This window comes from Sprattus sprattus (assembly GCF_963457725.1).
Source record: "Sprattus sprattus genome assembly, chromosome: 6".
Taxonomy (NCBI): Eukaryota; Metazoa; Chordata; class Actinopteri; order Clupeiformes; family Clupeidae; genus Sprattus; species Sprattus sprattus.
The window spans coordinates 29,496,783-29,522,046 of NC_137925.1; the positions used below are offsets into that span (position 1 = coordinate 29,496,783).

Here is a 25,264-nt window from a genome sequence, read left to right on the forward strand (position 1 = left end):
ATACAAATGTAACGTTCCGTCTGTGTTACACGTGAGTCGTTTCAGGCTTCGGCTGCTTTAAGGGCTTTCTTAAAGGCACCCAGTGCAACTTTATAGGCTTGAGACTCGAATAATAAGCATTCAATTTCTAGTCTTTTTTACACGTAGTAAGTTTCAATAACCCCATACCATTAATTATCGACATTCAAGGAGTAAAGATGAGACGTCGTTGTGTGGTGAGAACTGATAGAAAATCGTAAACAACAACAATCGCCGGTGGGGAGAGGCCATTTTTCCATTGACTGGAATCCTGCTTTATTTATTGGTGGCACCAACATTTTTTTCGTCATTTTTATTTTATTTTAAAGCTCTTATCAACATGGAAAAGCAATGTTATGCAATGTTTTATTTTATTGAAAAACAACATTGCCAAACAGGGCGGTACAAAATAAAATTATAAAGTGCACATTTCAGATAAACAAGGACTCAGCAGTTAATCCATGGCTTAATATTTTATTTTTTTCAAGTTTGCTGTGAACAATGAACCGTAACAGTTAGGTTACCAATAAAATGTAAGCCTACTTCTGTGCTTTCAGCCAGCTGCCTGTTGACATTTTCAGACAACAGTGAAGCTTGCTTCTTTTGCACAACACAACTTTTAAAGGTAAACTTTCTATTCAGAAGCTTTTTATCTTCCGTTTCGCCGTATCGCGCTCACCATTCACTGTAACGTAACGTTAGCCTACTACACATTAATAGCGTTAATCGCGCGATAAAATAATTGACAGCGTTAAAATGTGTTTGCGTTAACGCCGTTAATAACGCGTTAAACTGACAGAACTAATCCCAGATGATGAAAATGAAAAGCTTGAAGGTGAAGCAGCTCAGAACCTCTCTTTATCATCCTCAGACAGACAAACTGGTGGAAAGGTTCAATAGAATGCTGAAACAGCTGCTGCACAGGGTAATAGGCGTTGATGGGAAGAATTAGAATCAGTCGCTGCCCTATGTTCTATTCTCTATCCATGAAGTTCTGCCTGGACCTGGCAGCCTGGGAGCAGCAAGCCACCGGCGTGGCATCACTAAGCATGTGGAACGCACCAACGGATGACTCAGGTCTGGCTCTTTGTTTGGGAGCACATGTAGCAGACCCGCGCGCAACAGGCAATTGGTCCTTACGGCTAACATGCCTACCCAGGTTACACCCTCAGTGAAGATGGCTGTTCAGCTGTCGCACAGGCAGATACAACACCTCAGAGCTCCTTGACGGGAGAAAACATGGTTTCTCAGAGATCCCAGCTTGTTTAGAGGTTGGGCCTGCTCGGTTCATCTCACATTAAAAAAAAAAAAAAACTCACATTTTTCTAAAGCAGCTTGCACACTGCTCGACAAACGCCAACATTCTCCAGCAAACGCCAGCAGTTGGTGTTTGTTGGTCATTGTTGGGTACTGTCGGAAGAGTTCAACATGTTCAGTCAGATGATCTGGCTCAGATCGGGTAAAGTTGCAAAATGTCTGCCAATGTAGAGAGATCTTCAAAGAACTCAAACATCCTGACAGCTTGTTACCTTGAAAACAAGGCTCATTTTCTTGAATTTCTTGTGTTGTTGAAGTTTGGCAGTGATGGGAAAAATTCAAATGCTCATAGAATTTTTGTTTTTCAAGATAATCTCATTAAATAAATGCCATTTTGTATCTTGATGTGGCAAGCAATGCCAGGTCTTCAGCCAGTTAGCTACTGTAGACTTTGAAGTGATGAGAGCATACATGACAAGAACATTTGGGACTATTCCTTAGACCCAGTCAAAGTATGAATCACTCACTTCTGCAGAGAATGTAAGTCAGCCACCTCAATCTGCAGGTACTTTATAGTTCCAGAGCCTACCTCTAACAAGATGTTTATTTATAGCGCCAGAGCCAGAGCCTACCCCTAACAAGATGTTTAGACCTATTGTTCACCCACACTGAATGTTACATGTGCATGTAGGCCTATAGGCCGCTCCGTCTGGGTTGTTTTTATTCAGTATTTTTAATATTTTTTTACGAATGCATTTGATATTTTGTTAGATTTTCAGTTTAGTAGTTTAGCTAAGTGTAACAGTTATATATATAGTCCCTATTAGTTATTTTTTAGTTTACTTGTTTTACGTGTTTTGCGTTTCGGCTGGAGTCATCATAGTGCTGCGCTGACCTGCGCTTCTGAAATTGGTGGACGCCTGAGAAGTTTGACCGAAATAGACCATTGCCAACAGCAACATTGACTGGATTAGCCTGGGAATGAGGCAGCAATACACACCCAGTGAACTTTACAGTTTATGGGGAAACTTTGAGCCTCCTGCAGAGCTCCTATTCCAACGTGACATTCTCCGACGTCGGAAGTATATCCACCGCGGATCCCGTCTTAACAAGATTACCAACAAGGCGATTCCCTCTCTCTGGTCTGCTAACCGCTGTGAAGTGAAGCCTGATCGACGAGTTGATCACCGTGTACTAGCCTCCTTGCCCAGGTCAAATGTGCACACTCACTTCAACCGACGAAAAGTTGGACTTTACAACATCAGATCCATCTCCAACAAAGCTCCTTTGATCAACGAGTTTATTACAGACCATGAAATTGACTTTTTGTGTCTCACTGAGACGTGGCAGTAAAGCAATGACTTCTTCCATCTGAATCAGGCTGTCCCGTCTGGATTTGTTTACATCTGCAAGCCTCGCACCTCCGGGAGAGGGGGTGGTCTCGCCCTGCTCTATCGCGAGAACATCAAGTTAACACCGCTTACTCTGCCTGATCAATCCATGTTTGAAATGCTGGCTGTCGAACTTCAAGGAGCTACACCCACCATTATTGTGGTATTATACAGACCTCCTAAACCATCAAGTGTGTTTATTGCTGAACTGTCAACTGTCCTCACTGAACTGAATGCAATGTCTCCCAACATTATTTTAGTGGGTGATTTTAATATACACATGGATAAGTCTTCTAATAGATGCACAACAAAGGTCATATTTTAGATCTGGTCTGTTGTTCTGGTATAACACCTGCCAATTTCAGTACTGCTGAACTACCCATCTCAGACCACAAAGCTGTGCTATTTGACACCTGTCTGTCCATTAGAAAAGCAAAAGTTCAGCGTGTCATGTCTTACCGCAACATCAAAAAGGTAGAGCCAGAGGCATTTACTTCACTAGTTGCCTCCTATCCTTGCCCTTCTTCCAATGCTTCAGCAGCGGATCTGGTTGACCACTACAACAACTGTATGTCTACAGCTCTTGACAGTCTTGCCCCCTTAAGACACGGACTGTTTCATTTGTGCACTCTGCACCTTGGTTCACTCCTGATCTACGCCAAATGAAGTCCATGGGTCGACGTCTGGAACGACTTTCAAAAAAGACTGGTCTTGCTGTCCACCAAGGGATGTACTTGGAGCACATACTTCAATACAAAAAAGCACTCTCTTCGGCAAAGAGCTCACACTATGCAAGGGTCATTAATGAGGGAAAAGGAAACACCAGGGCTCTCTTTTCCACTGTGAATGGCCTCCTCAAACCACCTGATTGTACCATCCATCAGAGTGTCTCTGTTGAACGCTGCTCAGCCTTCCTGAACTTTTTCCATACAAAAATTGAGGCTATCCACCAGCAATTGGAATGTTCAATTTCTCAGCTGAAACAACCATGCTTGATGAACACTCTGGGATCTCACAACAATGAACTCTGTGAATTCAGTCTCCCTGCTGAAAGTACCATCTGTGGCCTGACCACCTGTCAGCTGGACCCTCTTCCAACAAGCCTGGTTAAGAGCTGCCTGCCATCCATTGCTCCGTTGATTACATCAGTACTCACCACCTCTCTCCTCTCTGGCACTGTACCATCATCATTTAAAACTGCTATTGTCAGACCAATGCTGAAAAAACCTGGACTGGACTCTGACAACTTCAACAACTACAGGCCTATTTCCAACTTGCCTTTTCTCTCCAAAGTTCTTGAAAAGATAGTGGCAACTGAACCCCAGGATCACCTGAAGGCCAATTTGAGCCATTCCAATCTGGATTCCGTCCTATGCATAGTACTGAAACGGCCATGATCAAGATTACTAATGATCTCCTCTGTGCAGCTGATGATGGACTTATCTCCATTCTGATTCTCCTTGATCTCAGTGCAGCCTTCGATACTGTCTCTCACCATCTTCTGCTGGAACGTCTAGCTAACATCGGAGTGTGTGGCAGTGCTCACCAGTGGTTCACCTCCTATCTCTCTGGAAGGACACAGTACGTTCAAATGCTGAGTTGCAAGTCTGAGAGTACTGCTGTGACAAGAGGGGTGCCCCAGGGGTCTGTGTTAGGCCCTCTGTTGTTCATCATCTACCTCCTCCCACTTGGCACTATCCTCAGGCAACATGGTGTTCAATTCCACTGTTATGCTGACGACACCCAGCTCTACCTTTCAACAAAGCCCACTGCTACTCTTCCGCCAGCTGTACTTACTGCCTGCCTCCATGACATCAAATTATGGATGACACAAAATTACCTGAAGCTTAATAGCAGTAAGACTGAGCTGCTAGTGGTTGGCTCCAAATCAGCTCTTGCTAAGATGGAACCTTTCACCATATGTGTAGATGGCAGCACCATCCCTTGCTCCAACCAGGTCAAGAGCCTTGGTGTCATACTGGACAATACACTTTCATTCAGTGCACACATAAACAGTATGTCAAGAAGTGCCTTTTACCATCTAAGGAACATTGCACGACTTCGCCCAGCGCTCACCCAGCAGAATGCAGAAGTCCTTGTGAATGCATATGTGACATCCCGCCTTTACTACTGTAATTCCATCTTGTCTGGAATCCCAAATAAGCTACTCCACCGGCTCCAACTCATCCAGAATTCTGCAGCAAGGATTGTAACACGCTCCAAATCCATCAGCCATGTAACACCATTGCTTATGCAACTGCACTGGCTTCCAGTATCCTACCGAATTGACTTTAAAGTCCTGCTCCTGGCCTACAAGTCCCTACACAACAGTACCCCCACCTACCTCTCTGACCTCCTGGAAGCTTACAATCCTGCCCGCTCACTGAGATCCTCCTCAGCAGGCCTACTGCATGTTCCTAAGGCGAACCTCAGCACCCTGGGAGAGAGGGCTTTCAGCTACATCGCCCCCAAGTTGTGGAATTCACTGCCAGACTAAATCAGACACTGTGACTCAATTACTGACTTTAAAAGCAGACTTAAAACTCATTTCTTCAAGATAGCTTATGGACTGACTGACTGACTTTTATTTTTCTTATTTTTATTTATTTCTATGAGATGTTTTGTAATTCTTACAACCTGTTTGTGAAGTGACCTTGGGTGTCATGAAAGGCGCTTTAAATAAAATGTATTATTATTATTTTTTTATTTAACATTGTTCACCCACACTGAATGTTACATGTGCATGTAGGCCTATTGTTCACCCACACTGAATGTTACATCTGCATGTAGACCTATTGTTCACCCACACTGAATGTTACATGTGCATGTAGGCCTATTGTTCACCCACACTGTTACATGTGCATGTAGGCCTATTGTGCACCCACACTGTTACATGTGCATGTAGGCCTGTTCACCCACACTGTTACATGTGCATGTAGGCCTATTGTTCACCCACACTGTTACATGTGCATGTAGGCTTATTGTTCAACCACGTTGTTACATGTGCATGTAGACCTATTGTTCACCCACACTGTTACATGTGCATGTAGACCTATTGCTCACCCACACTGTTACATGTGCATGTAGACCTATTGCTCACCCACACTGTTACATGTGCATGTAGACCTATTGCTCACCCACACTTTTACATGTGAATGTAGACCTATTGCTCACCAACACTGAATGTTACATGTGAATATAGCCCTATTGTTCAGCCACACTGTTACATGTGCATTTAGACCTATTGTTAACCCACACTGTTACATGTGCATGTAGACCTATTGTTCACCCACACTGAATGTTACATGTGCATGTAGACCTATTGTTCACCCACACTGAATGTTACATGTGAATGTAGACCTATTGCTCACCAACACTGAATGTTACATGTGAATATAGACCTATTGTTCACCCACACTGTTACATGTGCATGTACCTATTGCTCACCCACACTGAATGTTACATGTGCATGTAGGCCTATTGTAAACTACAGCAAGCCTTGTCAGAAATTAGTTTTCCATGCTATTGCATTGTGCTGCTGTATACTGGTTTTATGTAGACACATTTTAAGGGGGATTTGGGTTTTATTGTTATTCTAATTTAGCCAGTAAAAGCCTTTCACATACATTGACCACAATTAATTAAGTTTAAATATTAACCTTAAAATGCATGATCCTGCATTACAATTTGTTGAGCAAACAAGGAGAACATTTTAACAAAATTACAATCAATATAATAATAATAAAGCTCTACCAGCATAATTGTGAAAAATATTCTTTGAGGTGCAGCATGTTCACTGGAATATGTCTACTACTTTTGAGTATGGAGGGGGGAAATCAAACCCACAGCAGCTAACTTCTACAACTCCACCGCAAAAAAGCCCAAGCCCCTTTCAAACCCAAAGCAGGCAGGGCAGCATTTCACAAGTATGCACACAATGATTAACTAACACCTGCGATTCTCCTCACTGGCCACCGGGCTGACAGTGGGATGAGTCTATATTTGAGGTCTGACCAAGGTTTCAACCATAACTTGTGGGGTCTATTACTGGGGGCTGTAACTTGACACCACCCTTATCTTTCATGCCACACCCCCATCCCCACTCCCTCCATCTTGTTCTATATTAGTAGCTTCAACGGTTTGAAATAAGCTCCACCCCCACATCTGATCCACTGCATATCTCAACCCCTGAATGACTGAAGTCATGAGAAAGACCTGTGGATGTTTGAGCAGTGAGAGGGCGTCAGACGAGGAGACCAAGGGTAGAGCCCCTGCTGCTATCGCTTCTCACTCTGTCAGCCTCCTCTGGGATTAGTATCATCGCTGGTGGTGGCAAGTTGTGGGTAAGGGTCCCAGGGTTATTATAGCATACTTTTACATTTCTTTCAGTTGTAATTGTCTGACTTTAGTGCACAGGATGAACCTGAATGAGGGAATAGGACATGATTCAAACACCTTCATTAGAAATAGAAATGTAGAGAGGACATCCATGTTGTTATTTATTTTTTATTTAGATTGTATTGCTTTTTGGTGTCCTGATCTTCCAACTGTTTAATCTAATATCTTGATATCCATACCCGCGTAGTGAATTAATTGAACATAGTGATAGTGCCCATCAACTTTGAGTGGCTGTATGTGACTAGCTGTTGACTCTAGGAATGGTTGCACTGTATGATTACAAAGGCTGGTGCAGGCTCAATAATAGGCTTTAATAGGCTCTTGTGACTTGATTTGTGCATATAACATTTTGTGAAGGACCTGGAAAACTGTTGGCTTACTAAAGTTTATTTGAGATGCATTCAGTTTGATTCTGACTTTTCAAATCATGATGACTTTAATTGTTAGTCTGTGTAGGTTTGTAGAATAGTAGTTGCCAGTAACTAAAAGGTCAAATAAATCCATGGAAATAGCACGGAGGACTTGAGCTATACTTACTATGCTACTGGAAAAACCTCATGCTTCATGCAAGTCTATTTGAACACATCTTAATGAACTCATACTATAGTGACAAGGTTGTTAACTATCAACAACTATATGGTTGTTGTATGAGTTCAATCACATTTAATAGAGCAGTATAAGATTGACCACAGAAAAGGCTCACATGCTGTGATCTTATCAGTGTTCCACTGTGGTGGTTTATTGAATAATATTTATGAAATGTTATGATCTGCAAAATCATTCTAATATTCTCGAAGCGACATCCAAAAGGAAAAGATTGGCCAAACTGTGTCTCAAGCGGTGTAATGTGCTACAGGCCTAGGGTTAGGGTTAGGGTAGAAACCTGGCACTTGACAAACTGACAAGACACAGTTGGGCCTGCTGTAACTTTGTTGTTGGCCACTCTGCTATATTTAGTTTGAACAGCACTGGTATACCGAGTTATTTGTAAATACTAACTTGCTTAAATTTATATTGTTGTTTATGGTTGGTTTTGAGGATTCTCATGATTCTTTGTAAAACTACATCTAGCAGGAAGTGTTAGGAAGATTTATCTGAGCACAAGTGTTTCTAAATTCATCACACCAATAGCAAAACTAAATTAGACCAGCATTTGTCTCAAATTTCCCCTTCCCCCATTGGCTGCCTCACCCACTGGATATAAGCGGCCTCGTCCTCTGTCCAAAGAAAGACATTGGATCCTCCAAGTCAGCCTTATAAATTCTCAATGATTGAATCACAAAATGGCTTAGGAAATATCACATTCTCACAAATATATTATCTAGAGAAAGGGAGTGAAACAAAAAAGGAAAAGGTAGTCTACAAATGCCTGAATTCCCCCCAGTAACAGTGGGGTGCATGGTGTCAAACAATTTCCCTACCTTTCATATAGTGTTCAAATATTGTGCTGTTTTGCTGTATATAGTGCTGCTCCAGGCGTAGGACATTAAAGGCACAATATACAATTATGGTGAAAGGTTGTTGTTGCTAAACAGCCAAGTAAACTATACCCCTCCTTCCTGTGCTCCTGAATGAAATACTGGAACAGTGTATTAGGCTTGGTTCGAGCCTCTTTGTTTGTTTCCTATTTACAAAGCCAGGACTGTGTACAAACACCAGAGTCTCTTTTTGAGCACACACACAGAAGAGACAGCAAGAGGACCAGAAGGAGAAATGTGCTAAATTTGACAAAAAGTGTATTGGATTAGAATCACACACTGTGTCTTTAACTCATATTTAAGACAACATATAAATATATATATATACATTCTTGTGTTGATTATACCATTTGTGTAAGTGAAAAAGATATACGTTTCTTATGGTTATGGTTAAGGTATTTAGCAGACACTTTTGTCCATAGCGACTTACAAAGACATTACACACAACAAAAGGTAAAACAATCAATTAACATTAACAGCAACAACAATAATACATATTCCTCAAACAAAATAGGTAATTAAACAGATGATGAAAAGGTTAGTTTCTAAACACTTTTTAAATGTACCAAGGCTGTTCCTGGAACAGATTGCACTATTCCTGCTTGTCTCAGGGCCAACATGCTTTCATAACTCATATAGTTATCTCCACTGACAACAATGTCTCTAAACCTAAGACCTGGGACACTTTTTGTCCAAAATGACTTACATAGCATAACATTACATAACACTGTAAACAATACAATTCTAATTGTAGTATTTGGGTGAGACTCTAATTTTCAGAATACAGAGTTAAGTGACAACGCCTTAAGTCCAAAGCCAAATGCTCAGTGGAACCAAATTGGTCAGCAATCATGATGTCCACATTTCTTGTCTAGTTGGGGTCAGTGGTGATGAGCTCATTATTTACAAGTTCATTATTTATATTTATGTGGGATAGCCAGATTGGCTGGGAGTCCCAGGAGCTCAGTCATTGAAAAGGAGCTGAAGGTAGCAGTCCTTCATCCAGATATGATGAGATATCACTGAGGAAGTAGGAGATTTGAGTCGTTGTTGTGAAGGAATGGGGTGGGTCACTGGGACACCTGTGTGCCTGTTGCACAACTGATAAAGCAACTACTAGAGGAAGATGCTTGGCAGCCGTATCATACCAGGCCTTCTGGTGGGTTTGGGCTTGCTCTATGTTGGCCCGCACTAAGTCATTCATGCTCTCCATTTTCTCCATGAGCCAGGATGCTATTGGCCTCCTGTGTTTTAGGCCCCTCTCAGGCCTCTCTAAGCTGTCTTTCCTATAGTAGTTCAAAGGGCGAGAAGCCTGTGGATTGATGTAAGCAAAGAGCAAGTAGGGAAGCCAGTGGTCCCAGTCCTTCCCATTGGCTGCCCCAAACCTTCTCAGCACCCTTCACCGTCTGTCTGAATGGTCCGAATCCCCTTAATATCAAGCAAGCTATACACTTGCCTGAGCGTTTTTGATAAAATGGCTGTGCCCTGATCTGTAATAATTCCCTTGGGGATGCCTACCCTAGAAATTAGCTGGAACGGGGCCTGTGCAAAGGGGAAGGCAGCCACCTTACGCAAGGGAAAAGCCTCAGGGTAGCCGATGGAACAGTCACAGATGACTCAAATGTATTTGTACCCTCCTAAGGTTCTTTCCAGGGGTCCAACAATGTCCATTACTATGCGGGTGGATGGGACCTCTATGACTGATAGAGGCTGAAGGGCATAACTGTTAGCTTTCCTGCTACTGGTGATTTGGCATTAGTTTTACCATATTCCTGTACATCACTATATAGTCACACAAACTGGTTGATAACACTGCGGGAAAAATTTGCGAGCTGAGGATTATCATTGTTTTCAGTACTCTCGTCCATAGCCACAGAATACGCACTGTAACTTTGCCTTTGACACACAGCTTTATTTTCCGATAATTAATAATAATCCCGATTATTATTCGGTTACTTGTCAAAACGATAGAACACATTCCTCCTCAATACTTATTTTTAATGATTTTGTTGCCATTTCGTGACTTCCGTTAAGGAAAAAATTGTTCTTCATGCAAAAGAAAACTTTAAAGTTCAGGTGCTGCGTAGCAACCCATTACTTGCTGACTTCAATTAAGTTTCCATTACGTTAAATGACTGGACTACTTGCGGAATGATATGAAAGATGAGAATTAGAAGCATAAAACCCGTTGCCAATGGCAGCGGTGAACGTTGTGGTGGCCCATTCAAATCAACGGAACTATTTGCAACATTCTGAGGAGCTGGCGGACCAGATGAAATCGCTTGGCGGGCTGGGAGTTTAGACCCCTGATGTACACAAAACAAAAAAAATATATCAAAAGTCAAAAAGTAGTCAAAGTACCTAAAACTAGTTACACAGTAACGCAGTTATGCAGTATTTACTTAACCTCACAGCAGGCTAGTACTCCTTCTGACGCCCCCCCCTCTGAAGGAATGAGGCACCCTTTAAATAATCCTGCCCTTCGAGCCAAATTGATCCAATCAGCTCCACATTAGTCCCATAGACAACATGTGGCATTAACAAGTTAACCAATGCACCCAAAACCATACATTACATTATTTACACACCTTAAGCACACAACACATATTATTAACATGGCCATGGATGGTGAGCATAATAAACGATAATAAACGAGGTGAACAGTGACCATTGTGAACAGTGACCCTTGTGTTTTCTGTATACCATAGGAAAACCGCATTGCGACCTTGTAATGGAGTCAGCACATGAACTTACTTAACTCTCACTTGGTTTAACAATGTAGCTACATAGCAGTATGGAAAAGGTGGCTAATGATATATGTGGATATGACACATAAACGTGTGTGTATGTGTGAGTCAAAGTCTGCCTCCCACTCTTGGGGGGCAACGCAAGTCAGACTCCATTTTGGTGGGAGTGAGAAGCGGTGAGAAGGGGGGATTTCACCTTCTCATACTTGTGTACAGAATTGTTCATAGTGTTTTGCAAAAAAAGTGGTTTAGAGACAAGGTTTTGCATATTGAGTTTAATGAATTTTGAGTGTAATAGATAATAAAGGTTGATCTAATGTCCTACTTCCTGAGATGGCTGCATTGTGAGATGTTGGTTGCCAGCCAGCGGTTACAGGCATTGTGCCTCAACTGTTGAGTGTTGACATCTTGTTGTCATTATGTATTATCAATGATGACAGAGAACCAGGGATCTTTAACTATTGAGGAGCTCATAATGTATTATCAATGGAGATAGTTGTCATGAGGGTCCCCAATACTATCACATGGTCAGAGGGTGACAAGCTTTGTTGAACAAATGTATTTCATAGAATCATTTTAGCAGGTAAAAACTGTACAAGCATAAGAGTCTCCCTTTGCTATAGACACCAACAGCCGCTGTATTATCATTTGCTGACCAATTCCATTCCAATTTTCAAAACATTATTTGAAAAGATAATTTTGTGGTTACCAAGCTTAACAGCTTTACTTGAATCTCTCCTTGTGTAGGAATAACCAGGAGCTCGTCCCCTTAAATATGGCACAGTAAGTATTACTCTACTGTCAATGGATCTAACCCTAATCCTTAAATATGGCACAGTAAGTTCTACTCTACTCTCAGTGGATCTAACCCTTACACTAACCCTTAAATATGGCACAGTAAGTATTACTCTACTGTCAATGGATCTAACACTAACCCTTAAATATGGCACAGTAAGTATTACTCTGCTGTCAATGGATCTAACCCTAACCCTTAAATATGGCACTGTAAGTATTACTTTACTGTCAGTGGATCTAACACCAATTCTTTACTTTGCTATTCTAATCAGTAGTTTAAGTATAATTATTTGATCCGTACTATTAAACTAATTGTGTCCTTAGGTGATACTGCATTTATATATAAAGTAGAATGAGGGCTGTGAATGTCAATGAAATGTAAATAAATAAAGTAGTATGAGGGCTGTGAATGTCAATGAAATGTAAATCTAAGACATGAATATCGGTCTAAAAGGAGACTGTCCTTATTCTAGGGTTCAAAAGAAAACCAGTACGGTGTCCTTGACCATCTCTTCGTGCACCAGAGAGGCGTCTTCATCCACCATCACCCAGCAGAACCCAAGCCTGGCTCAGCCCCTTTGCACCAAACCTGAGAGGGTGCGCACACACCCAAAACACTTACACAAGCTTATACATTCACAGGCATTGAAATTGAATGTCTTTTTATATTACAGGATGTAGTTTTTATATAGGATTTTTATATAGGATTGATTTTTTCCTTGGGGTTCTCCGTCATTCTTTATGAATTCTCTGTGTGGTAGAAGGGGAAGGGAAACAACAAGTGGTAGATGTACACAGCATGCATTTGGTAGATGTACATTGTATATATACAAACATCGTATGTTTTTTCATTATACATACAAAAACAGCTTATTGGGTATGCAGTGTGCTCATAGGGTTACTGTTACAGGGGCAAGAAGAGTAGGAACAGAAAACCATGTTGGTGGTGGCAATGATATATATTGCATATAAATGCTACCATAGGGTATGGGGTAGAGTAAGTGTTCAGCAGTGACGTTTGTATATTTCTTCCTGATTAACGAAGAAGGTGAACCCCTGATGTAGACCCCATGTAGTCAAACCATTTATTTATAGCGCTGTGAGAAGCCATTTCTGCCAAGGCTGTATACCACTCAGAGTGAGAGGGAGGGTCTATCTACTGCCAGAGTCTAAGAATAATATCCGTCAGTGGTTGAGATCACGTGAACCACTACCGTCTCCCTCGGTATTTGCAGAATCTACAGAATAAGTTGGGGACTGACGTCTTTCAAAGAGAATAGTATTATTGTACCATACTATTCCTCGTCTTGAAAGATGACTTCAAAGTCTTCCTTTTAGACAGCTTTGGGGCATAAGCATTAGCATTAGCACTAGCAGGCCTACATGAAAGTGGTGGCTATTTATAGCTCCAGCCAGTGGTGGTTTGCCACACAGATGACATGTGAAATGAGCTAGGGCTCCAATGCACACAGAACAAGAAAACAAGACAATTGGTGCCTCGAATATTTAGCATTGATAGAAACACCATTGCCAACACAGATAGAATTACCGGTAGTATATTTATCAATTTGTTTTGCTTGGACCAGTCTGAACTACCTTCACTCTCCCTGCTGCTTGTGTGCTTACCCAGGGAGAAGGGACTGGGGATGGGGGTGGGGTGAGGTATAACATGGCAAGTATGAAGAAAAGAAACAACAACATAAAGAAAGGAAAGGAGGAGAAAGGGAGGGGAGGTAATCAGAAACATGGCAGATGCTTTCATACATACATGTCAAACTCCTACTGTGTTATTGGATGCTCTTGGATTCACAAGAAGACCAACACTCTGCAATTCAATTCGGTTTTTTATCTTTATCTAGCGCCAGTAACAATAGAAATGGTCTCAAGGCACTTTGCAGAGCCTGAGCCCCTGAGAGCAGGCACTGAGGCAAGGAAAAGGTCTAGAGCGGACCCAACTCATTATAGGGGGCCCATCTGTTTGGGACTAGCTGGGTAGAGAGATAGAAAGGGGGGTATAGAAGGGGTGGGAGGAGTAGAATGCAAATCAGAAGCAAGCAGATGGATTTATACATGCATCAGGATAAAACATATTAGCATACATGTAGTAAATACACTCAAGGGCACATCAGGATTGATAGTGGATAGAAATGAAGGGAGCCAGGATTCAAAGTATTGGTTGTAGAACATTTTTGTGGGTATACAGTGTTCTCATAAGGTTGCTATTATAAGGATAAGCAGAGCTATGAACCATAAAAACTATTTCAATGGAGGCATCTGTGGTAAAAAAAAATATGGGTAAAAAGGCTTGCACACAATATGTATACAAGATGTATCATAAGCAGATTAGAAGTTGTGCAGAAAAGTTTGGTGGGAATAGGAAGGAAGAGGGTTTCAGGAAGTGGATCAGGTTTAAAAACAGCAGCAGCCTCCCACAGTGGAGACAGTAGGAAAGGAAGGGAGAAAAGGGACTATCCTCAGTGAGTTGAGAGGACCTCAGGGATAAAAAAAAAAAAATACTAACCTCAGTGAGTTTAGATGACCTCAGGGAGAAAAGAGACTAACCTCAGTACGTTTAGATGACCTCAGGGAGAAAAGAGACTTACCTCAGTACGTTTAGATGACCTCAGGGAGAAAAGAGACTAACCTCAGTACGTTTAGATGACCTCAGGGAGAAAAGAGACTAACCTCAGTACGTTTAGATGACCTCAGGGAGAAAAGAGACTAACCTCAGTACGTTTAGATGACCTCAGGGAGAAAAGAGACTAACCTCAGTACGTTTAGATGACCTCAGGGAGAAAAGAGACTAACCTCAGTACGTTTAGATGACCTCAGGGAGAAAAGAGACTAACCTCAGTACGTTTAGATGACCTCAGGGAGAAAAGAGACTAACCTCAGTACGTTTAGATGACCTCAGGGAGAAAAGAGACTAACCTCAGTACGTTTAGATGACCTCAGGGAGACTACACGCACACACCTACACAAGCACCACACACACCCACATCCACACGCATGAACACAGCTGTACATTAGAACATTACACACATTAGCCCTGAAGAATACAACCCCATAGCTAGGTTGCCTTATGTGTATATGTAAGTATAGGTTAGGGATGATGAGGAATAATGTTATAACAAGTCCTACTATATGGGAGAGAACAGAGACAGGTTAGTAAACAGAATATCTGTCATGTACAAAAAAAAATATTTCAGGCCCATATCTCAGCATCTGAATGACACCCCTGTAAGCAAAATGATGTCCCCTCGACGTCCTGTAATGATCTCTCTGAACGTTCTAAAAACGTAAATGTGTATGGTTCCCTTGACAACTCTACGACGTTTTGCACGACGTTCCAAGACCGTACCGAGGACGTTGCGGTGAAAATTGACCTGTCGCTAAGCGCCCCCCTTAGAAAGCAGATGAACCAATGACATTTCAGCCTGAACTGGACTCGGACATCAGCTCCGATAACTCCATTGAAAACAACAGGGAGGAGACCTTTTTCAATAATTTAATGATCAATTGATGTTGCTTATGAAAAAAAAAAAAACATGGGTCAAACGATGTGCTTGGGGTACATGTAACACCGACAGTAGGTATCCCGATAGGCTGCAGAATGGGGTATATTTCATCCCTTTTCCCCAAGCCACAACGGGACAAAAACAAGTGTGTAATTGTGGTAATGTAGTTTCAACATAAATGGCCAAACGATGTGCATGGGGTAGATACAACACTGATACGAGTTATCGTGAGAAGATAGGCAATGGGGTATATCTCATTTCCTAAATGAAAACAAGACCGGTCCAAAATATCTCCGGTGGATTAAGCTGTGTGACAGACCACTCAGTGAACGCTACGTTCATTAGCTTTCTGCCATACTCTTGTACTAGAATTTCCCTTTGCTAAAGCAATCAACTAAGCCTACATGATAAAAGGCATAGGCCTACTCATTATTGACAGTACCTGCTTACTTTCACCACTGATGTTATGCTAGGCTTAGGCAAGTTATCTCTGGTTCAAATTAGCTAACGTCAATTATTCAATAGCTGCGCTAGCGTAACTTTGTCAGTTATGGGACAGTTTGTTAAAAAATCGGCCATTCTATTAAACAAACGATAGGTTTAATAATGGATTAACATGACAACGTGAACGAAACACACGCATGCCGGTAATTAACAAGGTTACATTAACAAGCTAGACAGTTAGGACCATAGCCTATGGTTAGGACACTGTCCTGTCAGGGGCAGGTTCCTGCTAGTTAATAAATGTAGGTGTAGGCTACGGTACCTTCCAGATTAGTTAAATTAACTGACTGTGAATTCATTGTATCTTCCCCATGCGGTGCATGAACAATGCTGGTATTGGATGTATTTATCTGCAATCGCGATGACCGTGAGTTGAGGCTTCTCCCTCTTGCATTGAGCTCTGTAAATTCTCGCCTCAAATTTAAGCTTGTTATCCACCATATCGAGTTTTAAATTGTATACATATCCCTCCATTGCATAATTAAGTCCCTTTAGAAGGCTTCTAGGCGAAATCAGGTCCTTTTCTCTCCAAAAGTTGTCTAGAGCCTCTTGGGATATAGTTTTGTCACTGATAGCTGCCATTGTAAACTCTAGTCAGCTCTGATAAAGTGTACGATTTAGCAACTGTCACAATGGGGGGCGGGGCTTAGCGATAGGTCAATTGGGAAACGTTTTCTATAGGTCCTGGGGACGCTCTGCAGGACGTTGCAAGAACGTCCCTAGGACATTCCGGTGACGTCTGGAAAACGTGTTTCTATAGGTCCTGGGGACGTTCTGCAGGAAGTTGCAAGAACGTCCTGAGGGCATTGTGGTGACTTCTGGGAAACGTGTTTTAGACGTCCTGGGGACGTTATTCAAGGCCGCACCACGGACGTAGCAGGCATGGTGGGGGTAACGACCTTTTGCTGAGCTAAATGATAAAAATAAAATAATAATAGATCGCGGGCCGTCATTTTGCTTACAGGGCACACCCACACACACACACAAGTTCAAGTTCAGGTTTATTTGTGTAGCGCCCCCTAGGGTACAGTGACTACGCCACCCCTTGAGTTATTGAGCAAGGGGAACTCGGTATCAATAAGCTGTACAGACACAGGTTCTTTCAAAGTATAAAAATACAGTTTTTTATTAATACAAAGTGGGTTGGTTGGTCAACAGAATCAAATTCATAAACAAAGAAATAAAAGGGGAAAGGAGTCGCCAAGCCTGCAGCAATGGAGCCAGAGGAGCAAACAAAAGACTCATGGACGGGTAAGAGTCCCAATACAACACGTGTTCACTGTCAGAAGACACACTGCAAATATAGATCACTCTGATAAACTTGATATGAGGATTAAAGAATTCACTTCACCGCAACTTCACATGTCTATTCTACTCCTTGAGTGCAAAAAGGGGAACTAGGGAGATGCCTACTCAATAGGGCCCTATAAGTTCCCCTGGCTCCACCACCACTGAGGCTGGCTATCCGAGAGGGAGGGGGGTGGACAAAACAAAAGAATAAAGAAAAGAAAGAAACCACTCTAGCCTGTGATGTGCAATTGATGCACTCTCACTACACTACAAACTACAACCAACAGGCTAGAGGAAAACTATAACAAAGGACATAAACCACACAACAATCACACACATGTAGAGAACAGCAACCCTAGCAACGCTGGTTGATCACTGTCTGAAAACATAAACAGACAATTAACACAGGTAGTCACATTCCCTTGTCCATGATTGCCTCACCACACATTACAGGGTAAATACGCAATATAACAATAACAGACAATTAAAACAGGTAGTCACACTCCATTGTCCATATGATTCACTCACACACAACACATTACAGAGTAAATACACATTACGTCAATAAACCGCCATCAGGCTAACGGGGAAATAGCACCAATGCGCTCGTATCCATTGCACGTTCGTCAAGCCGACAAAGAGAAAGAACACTCAAAGACATACCTGCCGCTCCTGCTGTAAATACAAATCGCTGGTAGCGGATACACCACGCACCACACAAGCCACAATACCCAGTGGGTGCTGGTGGAGAATAAATACACATGTTTACAATACTTTAGTTAAAAAAACAGTGTACTACAACAGTTACATTTAATTAGTCATTATCGTACCTTTGAACCGCAAACGGTCTCAAACCCAGGTACAGCCTGGTGCAGTCAGCTTCTGCTTTGAGTCACACACGCACTATTAAAACAAACATCGCTTAGCATGCTAACCGTCAGTGAAAATAAGAAACAAGAAAGCAGCCGCTTTGACATACCTCCGCACTTCAAGAGCGTGCCCACGCCTAGCTTCCTCACCCGTGTGCCAGCAACAGTAACAGACCTGTGTAAGGACCCCAGGTGCCTAAATATATACGCCTACCTCCCGTCAGGTAGGTGGCCAACTAGGTGCCCACTCCACCCCCCAATTAATGACGTGCTTGTACTGGGGAGAGCGAACAGAAGGGAGAGAGCGAGAGACAGAGAGAGAACCTAGGGGAACCTAGGGGAACCTAGTCTTAACCTGGTGCACAGGCTACAATCCACCCCCTCCAAATGAATCGGCGACCCGACGATGGCAATTCACACCCCCCGGTCCGGGGCTCCGCCCTCTGCAAGTGACCCCTCTTCATTCCTGGTGGCAACGGATTGAGGGAGCCGGTAGGGGTTGGAGTGCTGACCTGCTGTCGACCTGGCTGAGCGCCGCAGGGTTTCAGCCTCTTCTCCAGGCATGGTTTCCACCTCAACGGAAGCATGGGGTTGGGGGAAATCCAGGACCTCCTGAGTCCCGCCTGGTTGTATAATGACCACATCTTCTTGCCTTCCATCATCGCAGAATTGGGAGTCAACAGGTCGGCCAGTGTGGTTTGTAGAAGGGGCAGCCGCCTCTGCCTCTGACCGCAACCCTTCTGGAATAGCCCTCAGCTCGGACCGGTGGACCTGCCGGGTTGGCCCTTCCCCATCTCTAGGGGCCACAGTGTACACTGTTCCAGTCCCAGAGGGCCGCCGACACACCTGAAACACAGCAGGGTTCCAGTGATCCTGGATTTTATTCCGACCAGGCACATGGTTACGTAGGTACACTAACCCCCCCTCTTCAAGACCGGAATCGTTCACCTGGGCATTGTGGTTTCGGTTACGCCGGTGTGCCAGCTCCTCTGATCTCTGCCGGACGTGCTCTCGGGTGATCCGCACACTCTGTTGATGTTCATGAATCCAGTCCTCTATGGTGCCCGCGTCCTGTCCTGCCACCCCAGCACCAAGGAGGAAGTCCACTGGTAATCTCGGATGGTGCCCAAACATGAGATAGTATGGGGTGTGGCCAGTAGTCTGGTGAGGTGTGGTGTTGTAGGCAAAGGTCAGCTGTGGCAAGTGTCGGGGCCAGTGCCGTTTCTCAGCTGGCGGTAGGGTGCGCAACAGGTCATGTAAGGTACGGTTAAATCGTTCACACTGTCCATTACCTTGTGGGTGGTAAGGTGTGGTTCTACTCTTCTGTACACCATACATCTGGCAGAGTTGTTGAATCAGCATGCTTTCAAAGTTCCGCCCCTGATCTGAATGGATACGGCCTGGGGGCCCAAACCGATGGAACCACTGCTGGACCAAGACTTTGGCCACTGTGGGGGCTCTTTGGTCTTTGGTGGGGAATGCTTGAGAGTATTTTGTAAAGATGTCAGTCAAGACCAAAACATTCTCCCGACCATCACTTGCAGTTTCCAACAAGGTGAAGTCAATCGCTAGAATCTCATTTGGCTGGGTCGCCTGCAACGTTCCCCAATATGCACGCACCTTTGGCTGGACAGCCTTCCCCAGTACACACCTTTGACACTGTTGGCACCACTGCTCAGCATCTTTGGTCATGCGTGGCCAGAAACATCGATCCCGTAACAGCTGGAGGGTCCTCTCAGTGCCCTGGTGCCCCTGGTGGTCATGGACACTACGGAGGACTTCTTCCTGCAAGCACTGGGGAAGGAGCAGCTGGAAAGTGTCTGGGCCTCCACCTGGGGCATGGACAAGGCGGTACAATACCCCCTCCTGAGTAACCAGACGGCTCCATTGCCGCAGCAGTGCCCTGCAAGGGCTGGACAATGACGTCCGCTCTTCAGTTCCTGGCAGTATGCCGGCTTGATGATATTTGCGCACAGGCCCGATGACTGGGTCAGCCTCTTGCAATAGGCGCAGGTCTTGAGGCCTACGGCCAGGCAGCGCCACCACTTCTCCACAATAACCCTCGGCGACGGGCGGCTGGCCCATATCGGCTAGAGCTCCCAGCAAGGGGACTTCTGTCCCAAACGCAAACCGGTCCAGGTACTGACGGGACAATGCATCCGCATTCTGGTTGCTCTTTCCCGGGCGGTACTTGATGGTGAAATTGAAGGATGCTAGTTGAGCGGCCCACCGCTGCTCAATTGCCCCCAGCTTGGCAGTCTGCAGATGGCTGAGAGGATTGTTATCGGTCAAGATAGTGAAATGATTCCCTAACAGGTATTCCCTGTACTTCTCAGTCACTGCCCATTTTAAGGCGAGAAGTTCGAGCTTCATGGAGCTATAATTCTCCATATTCCTCTCGGTAGGTTTCAGTCCTCGGCTGGCAAAGGCGATAGGGCGAACTTTCCCGTCATGCTCTTGTGAGAGAATAGCCCCCAGGCCTCCATGGCTAGCGTCGGTTTCCAGAATGAAGGGTTTCTTGAAGTCGGCATAGGCCAAAACTGGGGCAGAGGTAAGTCTCTCCTTCAACGACTCAAATGCCTTTTCACAGGCCTCATCCCATGCTGTTGTTAGGGGAACTGGAGGGGTCTTCCCCTTTCTCCGTGGTCCAATGAGCTTCCCCACAAGATGATGTAGCGGGGCTGAGATCTTGGAGAAGCCTTCGACGAACCGCCGATAATAACTTGCAAAGCCAAGAAAGGACCTCAATTCAGCCAGGTGACCTGGGCGCTGCCACTCCTTAACTGCCTCAATCTTCGCAGGGTCGGTAGCTACCCCCTCTGACGAGACCACGTGGCCTAAGTAGCTCACCTGGTGTTTGAAGAACTCACACTTAGCCAACTTCACCTTGAGGTTCTGTTTCTTCAGTCGTGTGAACACTTCCCCCAGCCGCTCAAGGTGTTGTTCCACTGTCGACGAATATACAATCACATCATCTAGGTACAAAAGGACCGATTGGTTACGGCAATCTCCAAACATGCGCTCCATGAGGCGCTGAAACGTGCCGGGAGCATTGCACAGTCCGAATGGCATCCGGTTGAACTCAAAGAGGCCAAACGGTGTGCAAAAGGCAGTCTTCGACTTGTCTTTCTCGGCCATCGGGACTTGGTGATACCCACTCGCAAGATCGAGGGTGGAAAACCATCTTGCCCCGGACAGGGCATCTAAGGACTCTTCTATCCTGGGGAGGGGATAGGCATCACGCCGGGTCTTTGAGTTCAGCTGCCGATAGTCTACGCAGAGACGAAGGCTCCCATCTTTCTTGGTGACAAGAACGATTGGAGAAGAGTACGGGCTGCTGCTCTCTCTTATGACCTGACTATCTAAGAGCTGTTTGATATGGGCCTTCACCATGTCATACTGGGTGGGCGGGATTCGACGGTAAGGTTGACGGACAGGGGCATCATCAACTAATGGAATCTCATGAGTAATCAGAGACGTACATCCCAGATCTCCATCACCCTTGGAAAAGATATCGTCGTACTGAACAAAGAGGGCTTTGGCTTTGGAAGCTTGCTCAGGAGTCAGGCCCTCAAAGTCAGGGAAGGGAGATTCATGGACGCTGGAGCATGTGGTTGCCTCCTGAGTGGAGACGTAGGCGGAACACTCTTCCCATGAAGGCTTACCGTCAACAAGGTTGGTTCCAGCAGAGGTCGCCATCACTGCCTGCACAGTTCCAATGGTGCGTCGGGGGGAAAGCCACACGTCAGTAGACCCGACATTAACTACAGGAGCACACAACATGCCCCTTTTGGCAGTGACAAGGGTGGGGGACACCAAGAGACCTTCAGGCAGTTGCCCATCTTCATTACCTAATGGCTCAAACAAGAACTCCGCAGTATCTAACTGGGGGCATGTAACCGCAACCATAGTCAGGGCACCAGCCCCAAGGCAGACCGGAGACTTCCCCTGGACTTTGACCTTGAATGGCTTGGGGGCATTGAAGACGGCTTGGATCTTCTCACAATGTCGCAAAGCCCGTAGGGCTGCTGGGGCCGCCGACTTAACCGGAGGGGAGTGGAAGAGCTGTGCACCATGTTGCTCAAAGAGAACTCTATAGCACTCCGACAGTACGTTCATACCTAGTATACCAGGGGTAGCTACCTTGCGGTCATGAAGGGTCACATTGGGTGGGTCTCTGACAATCAATATTCCCCTCTCCGGAATACGCTGTCCCAAAACAAAAATATCCAGCTCGATATAACCAGTGTAAGGTATGTCTAGCCCATTAGCTGCCTTGAGGCCTAACCACTTGCAGTCTTTCTTCTGCAGATGACTGAAATATTTATTAAAAAAACTCTCAGTTACAGTAGTAACCATTGACCCAGTGTCAATTAGACAGGGGACCATCAACCCTCCAATGTCCACATGTAAAACAGGGCATTTTCCAACTAATTGTCTAAAAGACGGAGAACATGCAGAGCCAAAACCCTCCCCTCCCAGTGTGTGGCTCTGCACACTGGGAATTTCTAGTTTCCCGGCTGGCTACTTGAACTACGGGCAAAAGGCACTGACCGCTCGGTGGGATCTAGAACTGTGTGAGGGGCTGGTCTACGGTTGCTCGAAGGGGGAGCGGATTGACAGTACCGGGCTATATGTCCAGGTTGCTCGCATCGAATGCAGATGGGCTGACCGTCAGGGGTACGCTTAAAGCGTCCCTCCCGATATGGCTGCGGGGCGCGAGATCGACTGGTGGGCTGCCCTAGATGTTGGACCAGCATATCAAGTTGGGCTTGTTGTTTCAACACCAGTTCTTTTAACTCTGCCATCTCTGAGGGTTGTGCAGCGGTGGCTTCACACTGAGACATATAAAGCGCTTCACTTCTACGCCCTGGAGCACTTTGACTCCGTTCGCGACTTGTCTGTCCCTCCTCCACCCACCTAGTGGCTTCCCGTCTTACATCTAGCAGGGAAGAGGCCTCATTAGCCCGTACCATTCTTTTAAGTTCCCGTTTTAACGTTGGGTCACGAACATTTTCACAGAATTGGTCTCTAAGCAACATGTCTGCATTAGCAATAGAATCTTGTTTGGATTGTTTCACCTGTGCCATAAGGTTCATCAATGCATGTGAAAACTCAAACAATGACTCATGTTCTTTCTGCTTTCGGTCAAAGAAGCGCTGCTGCCAATAAACATATGATTTAGAACATCCATATACTTCTTTTAAGACGGAAATCATTTCTGTTGGGTTTTCTCTAACAGTAGCAGGTCTATATTTGATCTCGTTTCGGGCTTCGCCCTCTAAGTGATCATATAAAAACATTGCCTTTTCTAGATCGGACATGTACCTTGACCTAATACAGCCTTGTGTTTCTTCAGTCCACTCCTCAATGGAAAGGGTCCCAGTTGTTCGGGAGCCAGAGAACTTAGGGCACCGTCTCTCTCTGGGCAGATAGAGTGTCTGTTCTCTTCGCACTGGAAGGGGATCCCCCCCCCCAGCATCGTCACCTTGTGCACCGGATAGTCTCTGGTTTTCAGCTTGTAGCTGGGCCACACGTTGCCGTAGCTGCTGCAGCTGCTGTGCCCCAGAGCCTCCATCGTTGTCCTCTTCGCCGCTCATGTTGCCAGTTGCTGTTCTCTACACACAAACACACACACACACACACACACACACACACTCACACGGTGCTGCTCACTGTGACCAACCAACAACACTTTAAAGATTAACAGTGATCCTGCCGGCTACGCCAAAATGTAGCGCCCCCTAGGGTACAGTGACTACGCCACCCCTTGAGTTATTGAGCAAGGGGAACTCGGTATCAATAAGCTGTACAGACACAGGTTCTTTCAAAGTATAAAAATACAGTTTTTTATTAATACAAAGTGGGTTGGTTGGTCAACAGAATCAAATTCATAAACAAAGAAATAAAAGGGGAAAGGAGTCGCCAAGCCTGCAGCAATGGAGCCAGAGGAGCAAACAAAAGACTCATGGACGGGTAAGAGTCCCAATACAACACGTGTTCACTGTCAGAAGACACACTGCAAATATAGATCACTCTGATAAACTTGATATGAGGATTAAAGAATTCACTTCACCGCAACTTCACATGTCTATTCTACTCCTTGAGTGCAAAAAGGGGAACTAGGGAGATGCCTACTCAATAGGGCCCTATAAGTTCCCCTGGCTCCACCACCACTGAGGCTGGCTATCCGAGAGGGAGGGGGGTGGACAAAACAAAAGAATAAAGAAAAGAAAGAAACCACTCTAGCCTGTGATGTGCAATTGATGCACTCTCACTACACTACAAACTACAACCAACAGGCTAGAGGAAAACTATAACAAAGGACATAAACCACACAACAATCACACACATGTAGAGAACAGCAACCCTAGCAACGCTGGTTGATCACTGTCTGAAAACATAAACAGACAATTAACACAGGTAGTCACATTCCCTTGTCCATGATTGCCTCACCACACATTACAGGGTAAATACGCAATATAACAATAACAGACAATTAAAACAGGTAGTCACACTCCATTGTCCATATGATTCACTCACACACAACACATTACAGAGTAAATACACATTACGTCAATAAACCGCCATCAGGCTAACGGGGAAATAGCACCAATGCGCTCGTATCCATTGCACGTTCGTCAAGCCGACAAAGAGAAAGAACACTCAAAGACATACCTGCCGCTCCTGCTGTAAATACAAATCGCTGGTAGCGGATACACCACGCACCACACAAGCCACAATACCCAGTGGGTGCTGGTGGAGAATAAATACACATGTTTACAATACTTTAGTTAAAAAAACAGTGTACTACAACAGTTACATTTAATTAGTCATTATCGTACCTTTGAACCGCAAACGGTCTCAAACCCAGGTACAGCCTGGTGCAGTCAGCTTCTGCTTTGAGTCACACACGCACTATTAAAACAAACATCGCTTAGCATGCTAACCGTCAGTGAAAATAAGAAACAAGAAAGCAGCCGCTTTGACATACCTCCG

At 44.5% G+C, this 25,264-nt stretch overlaps 1 protein-coding gene across 1 annotated transcript in view; it reads left to right on the top strand.

Moving 5' to 3' along the window:
* Window positions 1–6,850: 6,850 nt before the first annotated feature.
* The window catches only part of myot (myotilin), a 68,730-nt gene continuing 50,316 nt past the window's right edge, over window positions 6,851–25,264 (top strand). Inside the window, exons 1-3 of the mRNA XM_080841023.1 lie at window positions 6,851–7,009; window positions 12,037–12,072; window positions 12,558–12,681. Coding sequence (XP_080697149.1) covers window positions 12,065–12,072; window positions 12,558–12,681 — 132 coding nt within the window. The 5' untranslated portion in view covers window positions 6,851–7,009; window positions 12,037–12,064. The remainder of the gene's footprint in view (window positions 7,010–12,036; window positions 12,073–12,557; window positions 12,682–25,264) is intronic.